The sequence below is a fragment of the Phocoena sinus genome, chromosome 3 (genome assembly GCF_008692025.1).
Source record: "Phocoena sinus isolate mPhoSin1 chromosome 3, mPhoSin1.pri, whole genome shotgun sequence".
Classification (NCBI taxonomy): domain Eukaryota; kingdom Metazoa; phylum Chordata; class Mammalia; order Artiodactyla; family Phocoenidae; genus Phocoena; species Phocoena sinus.
In genome coordinates, this window is record NC_045765.1 from 96,757,871 (window position 1) to 96,777,753 (window position 19,883).

At 33.4% G+C, this 19,883-nt stretch overlaps 2 protein-coding genes across 11 annotated transcripts in view; one reads left to right on the forward strand and one right to left on the reverse strand.

Moving 5' to 3' along the window:
* Positions 1-5,685, forward strand: part of MCTP1 (multiple C2 and transmembrane domain containing 1) — a 360,390-nt gene extending 354,705 nt beyond the window's left edge. For 9 of the 10 annotated variants that reach the window (XM_032626358.1, XM_032626364.1, XM_032626362.1 and 6 more), the window contains 2 exons: positions 1,541-1,638; positions 3,106-5,685. In XM_032626358.1, coding sequence (XP_032482249.1) covers positions 1,541-1,638; positions 3,106-3,177 — 170 coding nt within the window. In that variant the 3' untranslated portion in view covers positions 3,178-5,685. The remainder of the gene's footprint in view (positions 1-1,540; positions 1,639-3,105) is intronic. The other variant, XR_004349160.1, reaches the window with a different exon arrangement.
* Positions 5,686-14,304: 8,619 nt separating this feature from the next.
* The window catches only part of SLF1 (SMC5-SMC6 complex localization factor 1), a 58,171-nt gene continuing 52,592 nt past the window's right edge, over positions 14,305-19,883 (reverse strand). Inside the window, exons 19-21 of the mRNA XM_032629159.1 lie at positions 18,469-18,561; positions 17,879-18,061; positions 14,305-15,281 (exon numbers count right to left, since the gene is read on the reverse strand). Of these exons, the coding sequence (XP_032485050.1) occupies positions 14,800-15,281; positions 17,879-18,061; positions 18,469-18,561 (758 nt within the window). The 3' untranslated portion in view covers positions 14,305-14,799. The remainder of the gene's footprint in view (positions 15,282-17,878; positions 18,062-18,468; positions 18,562-19,883) is intronic.

A 19,883-nucleotide genomic window follows, 5' to 3' on the forward strand; every position in this document is an offset into this window, starting at 1 on the left:
CTGGTATGGATGCAGAGGAAAGGGAACCCTTGTACACTGTTGGTGGGAATGTAAATTGGTACAGCCACTATGGAGAACAGTAGGGAGAGGCCTTAAAAAAATAAATATAGAACTACCATATGATCCAGCAATTACACTTCTGGGAATTTATCCAAGGGAAACAAAGACTAACTCCAAAAGATATCTGCACCCCCATGTTCATAGCAGCATTATTTACAACAACCAAGACATGGAAACAATCTAAGTGTCCACTGATGGATTAATGGATAAAGAAGTGGTATACAATGAAATATTATTCAGCCATAAAAAAACAAGGAAATCCTGCCATTTGCAACAACATGAATGGCCCTTGAAGGTGTTACGTTAGTGAAATAAGAAGTCAGAGAAAAACAAACACTGTATGATTTCACTTATATGTGGAATTGGAAAAAAAAAGCAAAAATAAAACCCCTCAAAAGCCCAAACATCAAACTCACAGAAAAAGAGAAAAAAAATTTTTCTTTTGTCTATACGAGATGATGGATATTAGCTAAACCTACTGTGGTAATCATTTCACTATATGTGTACATCAAACCATCATGCTGTATACCTTAAACTTGTATGTCAATTATTTCTCAAAACTAGAAAAAGAAAAAAATCTTGATGTTTTGGGGGCTCATCTCTCCAGGTGCAATTCTTAAAAGTTGGGGAAGCCTGATTTGGGGTTCAAACCCTCACTGCTCAGAGAGAAGTCCCTCCTGATTGTGGGTTCTCAGGCTAGGGGTGGGGTTTATGGTGTGGTTGTGTCCCTGCCTCTCCTACATGCTTCGATGTGGGCCTTCTCACGATGGCCAGTGTGTAGACTCACTCAGCCAATTTTTAGGTTATTTTCAGAGGTAGCTGCTCCATATGTAGCTGTAGATCCAGCATGTTGGTGGGAAGAGATGTGTTTGGGATCCTTATATGTCGCCATCTTCAAAGCTTTTTAGTTTTTTAAAGCTGGTGGTAAACCCTTCCAAATTCCAGGTCATTTTGAAATTAAAACAGAAAAAACAAAAACCCAGGTTAGTTTGCATAATAACAACACCTCCCCACCACTGAAAAAAAAAAAAAAGCGTATCTTTTGAAACGGGGGAACCAGTAAGTCAGATTTCTTGCCTTAAAAACAATCCCAATCCATAATGTAGGGAGACAAGTTTCATCATAGTTGAAACATTAAAGCAAAGCTTCAAAGTGCTGTAACACTGAGGGGAAAGGCAAGATAGGCCAGGTGCCTTTTGTTTCCCAAATAGAAAGCCTTTCCTGCTGGGAAGAAGCCACTGAAGTACAAAGAGAAAAACAGAGCAGCCATGGAGTTGGGAAGGTGGAAAGGAGGGAAAGAGGGAGGGAGGGAGGGAGGGAGGAAGGAAGGGAAACAAACTGGGTTTACTGGTTCAGTCAAGGCTGAAATAAAGGCAGCTTAATCTGGATCTTTAAATCACCACAACACTTTTGCCAGAAATGTGTATTTGAACTCCAGACTTTATAGATTTCAATAATGTTTGATCTGTCACTTTTTCAGGCATCAATAAATTTACAAAAAAGCTGCGGAGTCCATATGCAATTGATAATAATGAACTACTTGACTTCCTTTCCAGAGTCCCTTCAGATGTGCAAGTGGTATGTAGGTTTCATTATTATAACTACAGGCATAGCTCATTTTATCGTGCTTCACTGATATTTCTTTTCTTTTTTTTTTTCTTTACACGTTGAAGGTTTGTGGCAACCCCGCACTGAGCAAGTCTATTGGAACAATTTTTCCAACAGCATTTGCTCACTCTGGGTCACATTTTGGTAATTCTTGAAACATTCTGAACTTTTTCATTATTATTATATTTGTTATGGTGGCCTATGATCATTGATCATTCATGTTACTATTTTAAAAAGATTAATACTTGCTGAAGGCTCAGATGATGTTTAGCATTTTTTAGCAATAAAGCACTTTTAAATTAAGGTATTACTGTTTTAGATATAATGCTATTGCACACTTAATAGACTTCAGTATACCATAAACAGAACTTTCATATGCACTGGGAAACCAAAATATTCATGTGACTTGCAATATTTGCTTCACTGCAGTGGCCTGGAAACAAACATGCAATATCTCTAAGGTATGCCTGTATCATTTTAATCTAAGTGTGGCATTAGGTTTTAACTTTTATATCCATTTAATTTTGAGGGTTTTAGAAGAGCTAAGTAAAGCTAATAAGGCCTGTAGAAGATTCTGCCATTCAGGAATTAGCCCAGTTTGGGGTGTTATCCAAGAAGAACTTACAGAGAAGATTGGGGAATGAGAGGGCATTGCATAGAGAACCTACCAGGGTGTCAGGGGGACAATCCTCCCCCAAGGTTCAGCTGGAGTTTGTGAAGGGAAGTCACCATCACCTGAAGGAGGAATTAGGAATATTAGACGGTGAAAGCAAAGTGTGCCAGCAGATACTGAGAAAAACACTTCCTTAAATAAATTGCATGAATTAAGTGAGTTTTAAAGATGTCTGTTTTAGAGATCAGTGAAGGGGGAAAGAGTAACTGATTTTTGAGAACCGGGGCATATCTCAATCCTTTGAAAGCCTTGGAGGTTAATTAATGCCCATTGATCATTAAATATTTTCAGAGTAAAATGAGAAATGTTTTTATCAAATTATTGAAGCTGGGTTGCAGCAATACCTTTTTCCTTTGTTTCAGCTGCGTTTTTGATTTGGTATCAGACATGAGAGTGGGCTGGATGGAGATAAAGCTTATATTAAACAAGCACACAATAAATAATTATAGAGAACCATTATTCGGCCCTTCAAAATAGATGGAGATGGTTCTGCTTTTAATGTTACTTGGGTATAGGCAATAGAGACCTCAGCCTGTTACCAAAGTTCACATCAGGGCTCTCATGTAGATTCTGGCAAGACTTCCCTTGACTCTTTGCTCTATCATTCTATTGTTTTCTGCATCCCAGCTGCAGATCGCATACAGCTTCCAGAGCGAGCACTTTCTTTTTCCCCAAGCATAGTCTCCTCTCAATTCCTTTGCTTTTCCTTCCTTTGCCAGAAAGTGGCCACCTGACCAGCCTTTCTCTGAACTCTGTTTAAACAGGTGCAATACCAAGAACTGAAACCAGATCCTTCTCATAGCCCATGTAAAAGGAAGAAAAACAATCTTGGCTAGCCAGCTCCCAGCACTGAGGAGACCAGCATCTGTTTGGGAAGATAAAAGGAAAAGCCTTCAGCCTGAGCTGCATTTCCTTTCTTTCTGTTTTTTATTTATTTTGCCATTTTACCATGATTGAGAGAATTTGTAAATAGTGTACAAAGGCATATGTCTTTGAAAATATACTTCCATTGTACGGAATCAATTTGATAAAGGTTTAGCTATTGCTGCGTGAAAGCCTTGTTAGCTGTGGATAATAATATAACACATTGGAACAACAAATGTTAAGAATGGTAACATTGGGAGATACACATTTCTCTAATTACAAGTGTAAGAACTAGAATATTAAATGCTCAGCTGTGCTCTGATTAAATCTACATAAAATGTAAATGTCAATTTGATTTTAAAGTTTTTTTTTAATGTGACTATTTTTTATCTAAAAAGTAATCCATTACGGTTTTCTATGTTTTATACATTTCAAAAGGGAGGAGGGATCCCAGAACCTAAATAATGGAACAGATGCATTACAACTTAACATAGATTCGGATCCTGATATTCATTCCTGTGCAAATTATTTAGATATGACTAGGCTGACTTTAAGCTAATGAGTGAAGGTATATTCACCTCCTCAAGAGAATCTTCCACACACTGAAATCCTACAAAGAAAATTTCCGAATCTTCTATCATTCCATCTAAAACCTTAAAATCTCTACAGGACTACACAAAAAATACTGCCAGGTTTATAAATGATGATTGCCTATAAGGATTTTTATACCAATCACTATTAATTTGTGCCAAATTAGCAACCCAGTTCAGTTGTCAAAAATCTAGCAAATTAAATCCACATTGCTTTTGGTGTCAGATTATGCCTCTGTGCATCTAAAAATATTTAATACTCAAGTGTTCTCACAGAAAAAAAATGTATCTACTTTCTTATTAGGTTACTGAACTGCTTTAATATGCATATTATGATTTTTGTTATTAGTGTGAATTTTAACATAGAGGAGAATGCAGTGTGCTAAGTGATATGCCCGTGTTTCATTACATTCATTTATAGAAAAAAAAAATCATTCTTGAAAATATGAATGCATGAAAACCTATTTTGTAAAATAAACTGCTTATGGGGAGGGGGTTTGCCTTTGAAAATGTTTCACTACTTACCATAGAATCTATACTTAAAAATTGCATTCCCGACTCTCATGTAGTTTTTGTACCTAACTTCCTGGTATATCAAGGGAGTATACCTCTAGAGAGAGAGAATCTGGTGAGAATGTCTTACTTCCCTGACTTGGTAGGGGACTAAGCTTGGTTGAAATTGCTGCAGTGTTTTGCACTACTTTATTAACAATGGACTGGGATAGGGTGAAGGTGGGGGTCATGCTGGAAAAATGTAGAAAAGCCAGAAGCGAGAAATATATATTTCACCCTATAGGAAGATTCTTTAAAAATAAATTTAATCTCATCAAAGTTGATTTTTAAAGTATTTTTATTTTAAAGCTATGTTGTTAAATACTGTTTCTTATGATAAAACTATTTTGATCTGTTTATACACTATGCTTGAAAGAATGTCAATTAAATTCCCTTTCTACAGAAAGGCTTTGACCTCAATATGCTCTATTTAGCGCATCATGTTTATAATGACATGCTTACATCCGCATACCATCATCGTTTAAGACAGACGTAATACTTCATGAAGCTGATGTTGCTACAGGAAGTTTACTGATGGAATAATTTGTTTGAAATAACTTTTGATTATACTTTGTGTGAGCTTTGTGTTCTGTGCTGACATTGTCTACTCAAATGTCTACAAGCCTGATATTCTAACACCTCCGATGTACCTAGTGGATAGCAACCATTAACAGATGACTAATTTCTGTTTCATGCTATCAAATTTCAGATGTTTAGTTCAATGGTAAGGTTGACTATTCACTGCATTAAATAAAAAAATAATCTTTTCTAAAAATAATCAGTACTTTTTTTTTGGTCTCATATAAATAATATTATACTTAAAGAAACCCAGGTTTGGTTTGGAAGAAAAAAGGCTTTCCCTGAAACCTTGCGTGCTGTATAAAACGCAGCACCTTGCAGGGGTGAGTATCCAGTGACACTCCTAGAGAAGTAAGAACTATCTTGAGGCATGAAAGTGATATTCAGGGGAAGCTTCATTGCTTTTACAAACTACTGCACTCACAGACTGAAAACAAGAGACTGTGAATAATAGAACTTTAACCAGTTCTTTCTTCTTCTCACGAAGGCACGATTTTGCCTTTTGAAAGCTGCTTAACTTGATTTGTTTTTGAGAGGTTTGTAAACACATAAATATTTTAAGATATCTTAAGAGACTGGATGTCACTCTAACACCTATTTGGACTGCTATATACAGTAGTCATATGAACTATGAAATACATTCCTCAATATCCTTTAGTGAGTAAATTCACTGAAGGTCATTCATTATCCAAACTACTATTATTGCCACTAATTGTGGTAATTTATAAGAAATGCATATTTAAAACATTTTCCATTTATAAAAAGAACATGGTACTTCTTGTTTATTTTGGTACTGTTCCACAGACTCAAATTGATAGGTGCTGTCAGGATTCCAATTAATTTTGAATCATTCTAGACACTAGGATAATCTGAATTGAAAGATTCTTTAAGTGACTTTGCTCTGTGATATATTTATTGAGTACCAACTATACGACTTGCCCTGTCATAGGCAATGGTCAAACCAATGATAGCATATTAAAATCAAATCTGGAGTTAAAGTATAGTAAGAGCAAATTTTAATTGATATGTTTCTGAAAGTATCTTTTATAGAATTTTATCGTGTTATTTAAAAGTGAAGAAAAATTTAGTAGTAAGTTCTCTTATCCAGGGACCATATTCCCATTTTGATCTCAATATCCAAATGTCTCTAATGCTGAATGTCTCTACTTCTGTATTAACAGGTCTTATTCAAAGGCTTTAATTTCAGTTTATATACTAGTTAAATATATCTAAATGTTTATTTTTGAGTTTTGTACTCAGCATTAATAACAAATCAAAATATAAAAGGCAGTTGCTGTTCCAGAAATGCAAGTAAAGAGAGCCACCATTATACTTCTTGCAAAAGCCTGTTTATTATTAAATTAATGCTTAAATTCTGGGGCTTTAAATGTCAAGCGTGTGTGTGTGTATTTGTGTACAGATGCCTATTCATTTGTTTGATTAGTGTGTCTAGAATCAGCCTTTTCTAATTGCTTGGTCAAGTATGAATTAAAACCACATAAAAAATAATGAAAAGAATACTTACAATAGTGTCATTCCTTTGGATTATAATTCTCCTTCCCAGGATGACTGGTGTAACTCACTGAAAGAAAAAAATATAAAACATCCTTTTTTTCTGGTGAAACTGTTACCTCTTCTGCCTCAGTTTCTACATTTGTACAGTGGCAGTCACATCATGACTTATTCCAGCTGAATCGCTGAGATTTAAGAAATACCAAGGAAAATTTCTTATCATGTAAGAATACTACGCAGATAAAAACCATGAAATGTCCAAAATGGTCATATGCTATAGAAACTAACAACACTGTGAAAGGTTTGCTGGAATTTAATGTTTCTATCTGTGCTTTTCCAAAGGGATCTGGGGTTAAGAACCAAAAACCAAAAAAGGTCAGGGGAGATGAATCAAATAATTCAAATTGGTTTCAAATGAGTCAGTTTATTGGGCTATTCCTTCGCATTCTGAACTGGTAACAACCAAAAAAGTATTCTGTTGCATGCACAAGCAGTATTTTTGTAGACAGGGTTTTTTTTTTTTTTTTTAATGTATATGATGGTTGTGTCTCCAAACGTCACTGAAAAATTATATGACTCCATTTTTAAAAAAGGTAACGAAATGGCACTGCTCTTCTGCTCTACTCAATTAATGGTGTTACTAGATTAAGCTGAAAGCTCTATTTGTATTAAGAAAAACAGAAATAGGTAAGTAGCTGTGCCAAAGTTTTTTCAGTTTGTAGTAAAAATAAAATTGCAATGTTAATTCTCCCCTGCTGTAGATTCTTCAATGGTCTTTCAAAAGAGAAAAGGAATGACCAACGTGAGAGTCAATGAGCGAACCTACAAACCACCTCTCATTTTCTCGGGAATAAATAAATGCACCTGAGGAGACCTGGCTGAGTGAGGTTATTACTGCTACTAGTGAGGCAAGATGGTAATATAGGCTTAGTTCCCCATTTCGGTCAAAGACAAGCTTCAAAATGACACGAGTCAACATGAGGCATTTTATTTTGCCAGAGTTCAGATGGTAAGTTAGGAAATGCTAACTGCATAGAGAAAGGTGCGCCCCTGGCCCCAACCACTTTTAATTGTCTCTTTATGACTGAAGACACATCTGAGACAACAGTCAAGAGTAATTACAAAGACAGCTGGACAACAGCAGAGAGGTGAGGGGGAAGGAAATGCCAAGATCTGTCCCAAGTTCAGAGATGTTCTTTTAATAAAGCTACTCAGAATACTGGAAACCTTAAAACTAAACTCTACATTATTTCCGCAAAACATTTTTCCTACAGTACTGATTATGACAATTACAAGTCAAAATCTGTGTGTAACTTGTCATATTGAAACCATGGGAAACAATTTATTGATGTCAAGAACTAATCAACTCTGCAACCTTACACAATGGTATACCTACCCCTTCCCTTTGTCCTGGAACTCTTACAAAGTTCAGATTTCACTAACACAGAGACCTAGCAAACCATAGGAAGGTCTCTGAAGCACATGGTAACCCACCCAGAAAAGTAAAATACTATGTATGTTTTTAGAAGTAGTTTTAGAACAGATCAATGTAGTATTCGGTCTTTTTGAAGTTGCTGAACATTACCTTTTAAATTTCCCTGTGGGATGAAAAAAAGCATTTTCAGATATAATAGATAAAAACTTTTGGGGGGATATCATGAAACATCGAGCATTTGATAATTTAACCAAGAATCAGGCATACTAACTCTTATAGGGTGGGTTACCAGGTACACACCATCCATTCTTCTGGCACTATGATGCTAATACAAAGAACACACATGTACTTGGATTTCTCAGTGACTGACAACAACACTGACAAGCGAGAAATCTACCCCAAAAGACACAGTGATGTGATACTCACCAGTGTACTGTAGTTATGATGTAGGTATACAATGTATTTATATAAAACAATTGTTAAAATATTGTATTTTGAATTGTACTACTTAAAACAGTAACTTACAAGAAGCCATTTTCCTCACCTTCACAGAAGAGGTGCAAAATAATATGCTCTGGACAACAGTGGCAAGACACTTTTGCTCAGAATTCTCTCAGTAGACGACTGACTGCTTACATCTGAATTAATGCTGTAAATAGTAATATTTAGAAGGGAATTTTTTCCAGGTGTATTATAATAAAAGAAAACAATTCTCAATTTAATCACACAGTGGTGAACTCCCTTTAAAGGAATTTAAGATACAGCCTTTGATAAATGTAGTCATCATTTAATCTTACAGTTTCTCCCTGATTTGGGGTGTTGAATCTGGAAAAAAAAAAAATCAGAACAAGTAAATTCTTCAGGTTCCCTGAAAGCTTCTAAAATCAGAAAAGGCTAATAGTGAAGATATGGTATCATGACTCCACAAGGTGTCTACATGAAGTTTAAACTTTAGCAATTTAGGAATCCTACTAAACAGTAATGACCCCGCCCAATATGGTAGGGCACTGCTTTGAAGAGGCTTAAACAGAAGACAGAAGCAGCATATCAGTAAAATAAGCCAGATTTACTTTCAAAGGAAGGGCATATAGTCCAAGAGTATTATTTGAGATCTGCATTAGATGATACTAGGCTTAATTACATCCTTACCTTGAAGAAAAATGGCATATTTTAAAAATGCACTTTATATTTTAAAAAGTCCAATAGATGCCAGTTTAAATAAGACAACTTTAGAAAAATTTCAAAACTGATTCTTATTTATATTAGGAGCATTACTTTAAAAAATAAATTGGCTACTGGTGTTATACACAAATATAAATCATGTTGCAGAGAAACTTGGAGAAGTGAAAAACAAATATTCAAAATTCTATCAGAAATACACCACTATTAGCAATGGATTTGCTTACAATCTTTTCCCCTCTGTAATTTTACTTAGATAAAATAATTTTTAATTACATTTAAATAGTTTCTATTTTTTAAAAAGGACTAAAATTAATCCAGGAAAAAGGAATTAAGGGAACAAGTTCAACCACTTTTTATAAATGGCTTTCAACCTCTCTTTAAGTCTATTTCCTCCAATAACATGACTGAGTATGAACTTAAAAGTATTTTGAAAAAAAAGAGTAAAAGAACTAAAATCATGGGAAAACAAGAAATGAGAAATCTAGATTTGCATCACTTTTAAGAAAGGACTGAATCTCACTAGTCAAAATAGCCTATTTCTGATGATACCATTAAAGTTGGTATTTTTATTCTTTATTTTGAGTGAATTTTAACTAAAAGAATCTTCCACCAAACACTTATCTTGACCCTTGGTTTACTGAACATGGTTCAAAATTTTCAAAGACAGTTTATTCCTGAGATGAGGAGATCTGTCTGCCTTTTTTCTGATTTCATACCTTCACTACCTCCTCAGTATATTAAACAGCATCTAGAAATCTTTACCCTCTTTAAACCACAATGATTCCTAACCATTTTCCCTCATCCCTTTGCCAAGTTTTCATCTTTACAATTCTGCTTTTAAGTTTTCATGGAAAGCTCTTTAAAATGCATATTTTAACACCACATATTACTTACTGCTCTATAATTTTGTCTCTGTTATAAAATAGAAACAATGCAAAGTAGAAAAAAATGCATCTTTAGGATGAAGTCAGATAACCAAGATATATATTCCTTAAAACCAAAACAAAAAGCTATTACAAATCAAACCATTCTGGTCATTAGAAAAATTTATCAGTGTCATGACATAAACCATGGCTGACCTAACCTTTAAGTTGAGAAGTACTGACAACAAACTAAATTCTTTTTATCTGTCACCACTTTAAGATTAATGATTTTTTCAACAAGACTATTTCCTCTGAGGACAGAAGAATGGAAAATCATTGGAAATTTTAGTTCATCTCTTATTAAGATAAATGATAGTATAATATGTGTAAATTCAAAGCTGGATTCCAGACTTTCAGTTCAGTGCAATTTACCTGCTGGAAGTGCTAAGCACATTTTTAAAAAATTCCACTCTTTGGTAGAAATAAATCATACATTCCAACATAGTCATTCTCTATTAATGTTTAACACCCATTATGCATTAATGTTCACTTGATCTAATTTAGATACTTTTGAAAGGAAGAGGATTAGATTTACCAAATCTGGGTTCAACTGTCTGAAAAGATTTGGGGACCACAGTAAAAAGACAAAAATTTGGAGAAAATGTTTCACCTTTAACTGGAGACAGCTCTTTATAGATGCTTGAATAAGGAACTTAATTTTTTTGGTCTATGTTAAGGGTAATATTACATATTACAAATTAAATATATAAAAATAACATTATATACTTATCTTATTAGGAATATTATTTTTATATAACTAATCACTGGTTACACTGTTGATTTAATACTGTTGGATCTTAATTCAGCAAGTAGTTTAAAAACAGAATAATTCACTATATTTGTTCTAAAAAAGAAAAAAAAATATATATATTCAACAGTACAAATACAATATTACAAAAAAAAAATCAATCACTTGTGTCTAGTGCTAAGGGTTATATTTCAAGATTACAAAAATATATAGTGTAAGTGTATTTGAACTATATGCCTACACCAAAAAACAAACAAAACCCAAACCATATGGTAATGAATTCAAATACATAAAATATTAGAAAATATTTTGTACATCAAATATAAATACAAAATGTAATCTTGCTTATTAACACAAAAGTACTAATTATCAAATTCCTCTGTGATAAAAAGCTAATCACTTGGGTTTGTGATTGGAAAATGTCCTTTTAAAAATAATTTAATAGAATGTTCCCCCCGCCCCCAGCAATTCACGTAAATTCATGTGTCTAAGAAAGAAAGTTGCTTGGTACTTTCATAAACTGGGAAGCATGAATTAAAGTATAACATTTTGGATGTTCTCAAAGATTAGCATTTACTTAAGAGAGAAAACTTTTTTGACTGTCTAACAATAATGTTAAAACTATCTTGTTCGTTTCCTCTGAAAAGGTCTTCTTTTAGTGCAATTTGCAGTACTCTAAAAGATGTATGCTTAAAACCTAAAAAAACAATACCACAACCTTTTCTAATTAACTTATAGTCTAATAATCTCTGATTCTGTATCAGAGCAAATAACCACCAAAGTACATCATCCTACCATAATTCATCTTAACCTACAAGGTGAATTTTTTGATAACATAATTTGATTTATAAGAAATAGTTAACTATTCCATGTCTTCAGTTTTGACATCACCAGGCACAGCGTAATTCCAAAAATGCCATCACTGACCTTTCTAACTCAATCCACATTTGTTATAAAAACAATTATCATTCTGAATTTTGCAAGCTCCACGTCAGCAAGAGGTGCGACTGGTGTGGAAGCTACGTGATAAACGCCTGAGGGAAAGAGTGCCTCATGTCACTCAAAAATGACCCCTTTCTACTGATTAAGGGGCAACAGTGACAGGCTCTCATCAAGTTCATCACTTAACTGGAAAGGTGTGTAAATGCATATGGATTGCACATTCCATCAAAAATTTTCTCCTGTGAAGGTATTAATTTAACTTCCTATAACAGAATAAGCAAAAATGGCAAACATTTCCTAGTGTTTATATAAAGGATCCTAGCATTAATGCATTTGTGTTTATCTAGGAATGAGTACTGGGGTTCACTAAGATTGCAAAAGCACACACCACACTCTATTCACTCTAAAATTGCTAGTCACACTGATCAAATGATTAAACTATCAAACCCTTCACATTTAAAAAGAAACGAGAACACCAATTATTACTGTAAATTTAAGAAACACCCAAACTGAAATTAATTTTCTTCAACAGCCTATACAGAAGACAATAAAACTAGACTTACCTTCCTAGAACGTAAGCTCTTCCTCTTTTACTGTAGTCAGCCCCTGTCAAGCATACCACCTGGTACATAATAGGTGTTCAAGAAACGATGAATTCAAAACACTGATTAATTTAGCATTTAATTTATATGTTTTTCTGGTTATCTTGGACTTAATGAAATGACAAAAATTGTATATACTTGGACCACTTTATTATGTGTAGGGAAATTAAGAACTAGTAAGCTCGAAAACTTCATAGAGACCCTTCCTAAAAAGCTGCCAGGAAACATTCTAAAATCTTTTATATTCCAAATATTTGTGGGGATTACGCATGGAGAAAGCTGAATCTTAACAGCTCAGAAATCTCCTTCCAAGCTTTATTTTCTATTGTAATAAGGGCTTTCATAGGCCTTTCTTTCTTTTTTTTTAAAAAAACAACTCCATTGAACTATGATATGAAATCTGGCAGAGTACAATGATAAATAGCATTACTCAGCCTTCGCTTCTCTTCAGTGGCTGCAACTTTGAGATGCCTACAGCTAAAATGCCAGGGGTCAGAAAGTCTATGAATTTTATCTATTAAAATTTCCCCTTTCTCTACATCTAAAATAAATTTGAGGCAGTTATTATGTTTTCTAAAATAAAACATAAGTAATATGGGAAATAAAGTTTCTTATTGCAGGTTTAAATTCATATATATTTATTGGTATTTTTAACTAGGCCACAAAGCAGTAATCTGTTTGCCAAGTTATACTTCTGAAGAAGTACAAACTGCAATGACACCTTCTTGAGGTAGAGACTTCAATGGCATTTGAGTGTTTAATATTTCATGTCAGCATGGCTTGTAGAAATTGGCAGACAGAACAGTTATGAATTATTAATACTAATTGCAACTAAATGAATATTTCTTGCGAACATTTAATTTAGAAAACTACTTTTTCTTAGCAGTTAATTATCTACTTTTTCTTAGCAGTTAATTATCTCATTAACTTAGAATTATTAGCAACTTAAGAAATTACTATCTAAATGATTCGTTGTAACTAAAGAGTTAAGAATGCAAAAGGAAGTAACATTTATTAAGTGCCATATAAGGTGAATGGCTAATAACTTAATTCTATCATGACCAAGATACCTGGTGTTATTTCCACTTGACAGGTAAGAAAACCAAAGCTAGAAAGAAACCTGCTTTGTAATTCAGTTAGTAAGAAATTACACAAGGATTTGAAACTATGTCTGTCTGATGTCAAAGTCTATGTTTTTGTTAGTTTACCAAGCAAATGTTACTCCACATGCCTTCACAAGTGACGTAAAGTGGCTACTCTTTGGAATAAAAATGTTCTTACACATCATCTGGGGAAGCACTTTACTCTCTATGAGCATTATAATGTTCCTTAGTCATGTTTTCTCTGATATTTTGGCAAGTAACAATAAACATCAAAAGAGAGTTGTATGATGTCACATTTGAAGGCTAGCTAGAAACAACTAATACTTCTTACAGTATGTGTAAAAAATGACTGATTTTAAAATGTAGGAAAAAAACTTGACTTTTATAAAGTAATGTAGCAATTTTTAGTTTAGACTGTAAACCCAGTAATAAGACTCTCAGCATTTGTATCCTGCTAAAAGATCTACTTCCAAAATAAAACTAAAGTGTGCTTCTTTAGCAGATTAATTGCTGTGAGATCATCACTTAAGTTACATAAAATCGAAATGGAAGTTCTAATGTTTCTTTTCCAGCTGTATCACAATGTAACTTATTCCCACTAGTAAAGCAACTCCAGTTTCAAAAGTAATTATTATCCATATCCTTTCTTTTAGTTTTACTACAAATTACTATTAGGAAAAACTGCAAATTGAAATGTTACTACTCTGTAAATACATACTGTACATTAAGATTTTAGATAATCTCAAATCCTTTACTTTGTTGCCATTTATAATCTTAATAAAACATTATGAAGCAAAATGTTTTCACTTACAGAATAGTGGTTACATGGAGTAGAAATACACTTTCTATAGGAACTGCTAAAATAAAATAGATCAAGGGATCAAACTATTAGCACATTTACTAAATTTAAAAACCAAAAGAATATATTATTGTGAATTTTGAAATGTTTATTTTAGAAACACGTAAAACTGAGTATTTTATTCCAACAGCCTACAGAGAAGAAACAGGGAGCTACATGTTTATAGGTGCACATTTGCATGAATATTCTTGCCATGATGCTAAGACCCAGAACACCTAGAAGAGAGGACATTACATTTTGATTTGAAAAAATATTTAAATTAAAAAATTTTACATGTACAATATAAATAAATAATACTTTTAGAACAAAAAATAATAAAGACTAATAAATGCAATGTGTATCAAACAAAACTATTTTTTACTTTTGAGTTAAATCCTACACACTGGAAAAAGAAGCCTATACTATAGCTTTGGATAAGTTCTTTAAGTGCTTTAAAGATTTAGCAAGGCTGCAAATTCTGTCAATAAATAAATGAAATTATTTATTGTTTATAAGCTATGAAGTCCATAATAAATGACAAAGCAAGCTGAGCAGGTTTAGAAAGCTGACCCATATTTTCTGTTATCATCATGAAAACTCAGTGACCGACCGACACATCATTTCCAATGTCACCAATAAGGCCTCAGTGTGTACTCCAGGACACGCTTTTAAATTCTCAGGGAGTTCCTTAAGAATATTTGGGAGTTTCTGCAATGTCTTTATATTTCTAGCATAAAGATCCAATAACCAGTCAGTACGAGCACTAGTGGTTTCCTTATAATTCTGACAAACTATAAGCAGGTCATTTAGATGAGTTAATCCTCTGAAAGCTAAGAAGAGCTCTGAAGACAAACCAAAAACTGAACAAAAATTTAGCAACATCCTACTAAGTAAAAATGAGCCAAATTCAAGTTGCTGGTGGTAAAAATGTTTCTCTGCTTGTGCATGAAAGTTCTCCACTGTATCTTCTATTTTTGTGATAGCAAATAGTTCTTCCTTGACTTGAGATGATACCACATAATCCAAGGGCAATTCCCCCTTAGAGTTCCTCTGCTGCAGAAGCACTGGGCCTGTGAAAAAGAACATGCAAAACGTTAAGAGTTAAACATTCTTATTTTGGCAGTGTAACAGCCATTTTCTCTCTCCTTTTTTCCCCAAAGCATCCAGGGCTCAGTTTACAGTCATATTTTGTAGTAATTCATATTGACATAATTAACTGGTTCTATATACTAACTGACTAATAAAGGTGCATTAGAAAAAGATAATCTAGTCAATTGCCTAATCAGGTTTGCCTAAAAGCACATGCCTTAGTTCAATAAATAACATATATGGTTTTAAATTTTAAAAAAAACTTTGATAAAACTTTATAAGTTGTCATCTTCAAATAAGAATATCAGTGTTCCTGGAGGAAATTTAAAAAAAATACATTTATCTTAAATTCTGTGTAAGAGCCTTAAAGGTATTTCATAATATCACCAAGCGGAAAAAGTACTGACCCCTTCCATTGCTAATAGGCAATGGTAGCAGTGCAGACTGCAAAACTTTGCCCAGACACAGAACACGTTTTTCATTATCCTTGCTTATGTTCAATTTTTAATATAGGTAACTGATTCACAAAAAGTAAATATTAACTGCTCTGGGAAAAACTCAGATTTCATCCATCTATGCTAGCTACACCCATCTAACCATCTACTAAGAAAGTTTTGAAGATACAGTTTATCCCTTGGGTAGTTAAGGATGATATGAGAGGGGCAAAATAACAATGACTCAGTATTTGGTCACACAGTACAGGAGTACTTCGCACCTCTGCCAGTCAAGTCCTATATTATTTATGTACTTTGCCATAAAAATGTTACAAGGGATATAAAAGTTTGAGTACTAGCAGACATAATCAGAAGATTCTACCATACAACACAGATCTTATTGTCAGAGATTACAGATCATAGCTGCTAAAACTCTTAATGATGAATCTGATGAGACACATGTAGTGGCCTAGATATAAAATGTACTTAATGTAAAAGATCAACCAGTAATGACATACGATTAATGTATCATTTACGGAAAACATCCTAAATCAAAATTAGATCTATTTTCATTATGTTGATATTTCAAAAAATATGTTTCAAGTTATTCCTGTTTAAAAGAGAAAATACAACAAAATTATGAACACAAGATACCAAAAGTAAACAAAGGTTTTAGAAACATAATTTAAATTACTGCTCTCAATACTGAGCGACTCACAATGAAGAGATAATATAGTTTCTACAATGATGGTGTCAAACCATTTGACAGGTCCAAACTCAGATTATACCTAAGGCAAAGAGAAGTCTATGATTGCTGAAGGACCTTGATAAATGCAAATACAAGTAGATTTCCTCTCTTGGGACAAAGAACTCATCAGTTTACTATTCTTCACTAGAGGTCCTAAAACAATTCACATTGGTTACTATAATGCCTTCTTCTTCTGAAAAGTTGGACTTAATACCTTAATACAATAATGGCTTTTACATCACTTAGACCAATTGAAGCAAAGCCAAATATTGGCTTGGAATGTCACATACATAGTTAAGTAGAAAACTAAAACACTTAGGAGATATAACAGTATGGTTTTGTAAACATATAATACTAAAAAAAGTATAAGAACTGAAAAATACATCGATTATGAAATGGTATAAGTAAAACAGACACACTAAGGCCTTTAGGGGGCAGGAGAAGACTATAAATAACCAAACATGTTAAACTACCATGATATAGAGCCTTCCTCAGATAGATGACAGATAGATATAGATATATAGTAAAGAGATAGCTAAAGGAAATATGCTGTTTATTTTCATGCAGAATCAAATAGCTTTAATGACTGGATAAATAGTACAACAGTATTTTTAGTACAAATAAAAGTAATAGGAAATTTATACAAATCTTTGTGTATTATAAGCTAGTCATCACTTTTCCTTTATTTTTCCTTTTAAAACGCAAATTAGTTTTGAACACTTTGATATAAAATTTATATTATTCAGTTCAGATATAAGAAGAATATCACTGAGTTAGGGGGTGGAAAAAAGGGTTCTGAAAGCAGAGATCAGATAAGAAATCAGCAGAAAAAGCAGTAGATGAATATTAAGCTCAAGTTACTTCCATCACATACCCTCTGCACAACAGTTATTATCATTTGGAAGTCCTCCTACTTAACTTATTAATTGACTACAAAATGTGAATGAAGAAAAGATATTATTCTAGGATGTCTTTTTTGTAGTCTATAAAGAAAAGACTCATTAAAGAAAAGAATAATCGTTAGCAGTTATATATAGGAAATGAAACAAGAATGAAAAACCCAAGTACTCACAATTGAACATTTACATCCATTACACACTTTAAGTAAAAGGATTAATAGTAAAAACCAACACACTCAATTCAAAATACACTCTCGTAACAAAGGTAAAAAGGCTTAATAATACAGTAAATAAATACATTTTATGAAAAGGTTTTTATCCTCAGTAAATAAAAGGTGCTTACATTCTAGCAGACTTTTCATCTTTACTTTTCCATTAAAATGTAATAAAGGCATCGTTCCTTATAGAGCTTAAAATATAAAATACTTTCTACCTCTGAGGGATTCATCAAAAAACTGGATAATTTATCATAACCCGTTTAGCATAAATGCACTCACCCCCATGCTGGAGTAGCAGCTTGCCAATTTCTACATGTCCGTTTGACAGTGCATCATGCAAAGGAGTCACCCCGTCCACTTGAGTGAGCAGATCTACCTCTGGACAACGTTGCAAAATTTCCTGGACACATACTGTGTTGCCATAGTTACAGGCTTCATGCAAAGGCGTCCAGCCAGCATTGTCTAAATTAGAAATCAAGGCAAATTTTAAAACGGCAAAAGTAGGACTTTTGGTAGTGAAGTATTGATATTCTACTTCCCTTCTCAGTGTGACTTCTAAGTGCCTCATATACAAATAGAACTCTTTGATAAAAATGCCTAGGGTGTAATCATATTTCTAATTGTAAAAAATAAATTAAAAACTATTTTAAAATATTGATGTTGGGATCTGATCAAAATATAGATGTCAAAAAATGGTTGTGCACTATTATACATCAATATGTGATGAATTTCTTGGTTTTGCTACTAGCAATACTTTAAAGATATGTTAGGTAAATATACTTAAATGATTTTTCTTAATGTTGAAATTAAACTATTTAATATCACAAATATTAAGACATTGAATTAGACAACAAAGATTTAGAACTTACCTTTAACATTGATGTCTATTCCTGGCATAGAGAGAAGAAGAATCAATTTCTCCACTTGGTTATTTATGCAAGCCCTATGGAGGGCTGTTTCTCCTGCCATAAAAAATTAATAGATTATTCCAGAGAAGACAAGATATCAACTAAAGAAAATAATCAAAGGGCATGAACTAGGAGATCTGGCCCCATGCCAGAAAATTATTTATTGAGTTTTCCTTTTGACTGGTTTAAACATCTCTCACATTAAAAAAAAAAGAGGGGGGAGGGAACCCCACCAATCCATAGAGCCTCTCTGTTCTATCAGCAATTCAGCAATGAAATTCTACTAAAGGTTTAATATAGGCATTGTCTCCCCCTAGTTCAAGGTTTGAAGTTTCAATCCTGCTATAAAACCCTCAAATGATCAGAGAACACCAAATATACTGGGTTTTGCAGCAATAAAAGTTTAAAGTGCAATTGCCCTCTCTTAAATTTATTCATGAACCTACGTTAAATGTATGGCTCTTTTTTATACAGCATTTATAGCTTAATTCAAATGAATGTTTCTGGCTAAGCATGAGTGCCTCTACACACTCAAGTGTAATTCAGAACTTCAAATCCATTAACAGATGGTTTGCTGCTTCTCAATAGGCTGTCTGGCTTGGCTACAGCAGCACAGAGAAGGAGAAATGGGGGAATCTTAATATAAACACACACACACGCACACGCACATGCACACACACGAAAAAAATCCCTAGTACCATTTAAAGCTGAACAAGAATGACAAATAGAATGGCAAAGTCTTTTCTAGGAGGGGTGCAGTTAGTGCCTGATGCCTAAAATTGACTACATCCCTCTCTGCTGTAAGCAAGATTAATAAGATATAAGTGACAATTTGATGTAAGGGGAATTTAAAAAAACATAATAACTGCTTTGAAAACAAATGAAATACATATTGAGTCAAACTTTCTTGCTATAAAATACTAAGTAGCACATTTTTCCAGTGTTCAGTTTTACAGATTATCTCTGTAACTTCTACCAAAACATTTCTTTAACAAGCATTGAAAAGCTTTCGAAGTTTTTCTCTACTATTTCTCAATTCTCTTCCTCCCTCCAGTTCCTTCTGCTGTTCAGCTTAAAGCCATTCATATTCATTTTACTTTCTGACACAATAAACAAAGAAAAAGGACACTGTTTTGTGAAGTTAATATCTGAGTTCACATTTAATACATTTTTCATATTTTGAGCCAAACGGGCAGTTATTTTGAATTTGTGATATGCTATTATGAACTCATCTCATGTTGAAAGATGATGAAAGCTTGTTGCCATAATGATAATATTTGTATGAAAAACACGATATAGCTCATAAACAAGAGACTTGGCAATTTACTTTGGCCAGATACAGACTCTTGGTAGTAATTTATAATTTTGAGTTAAGG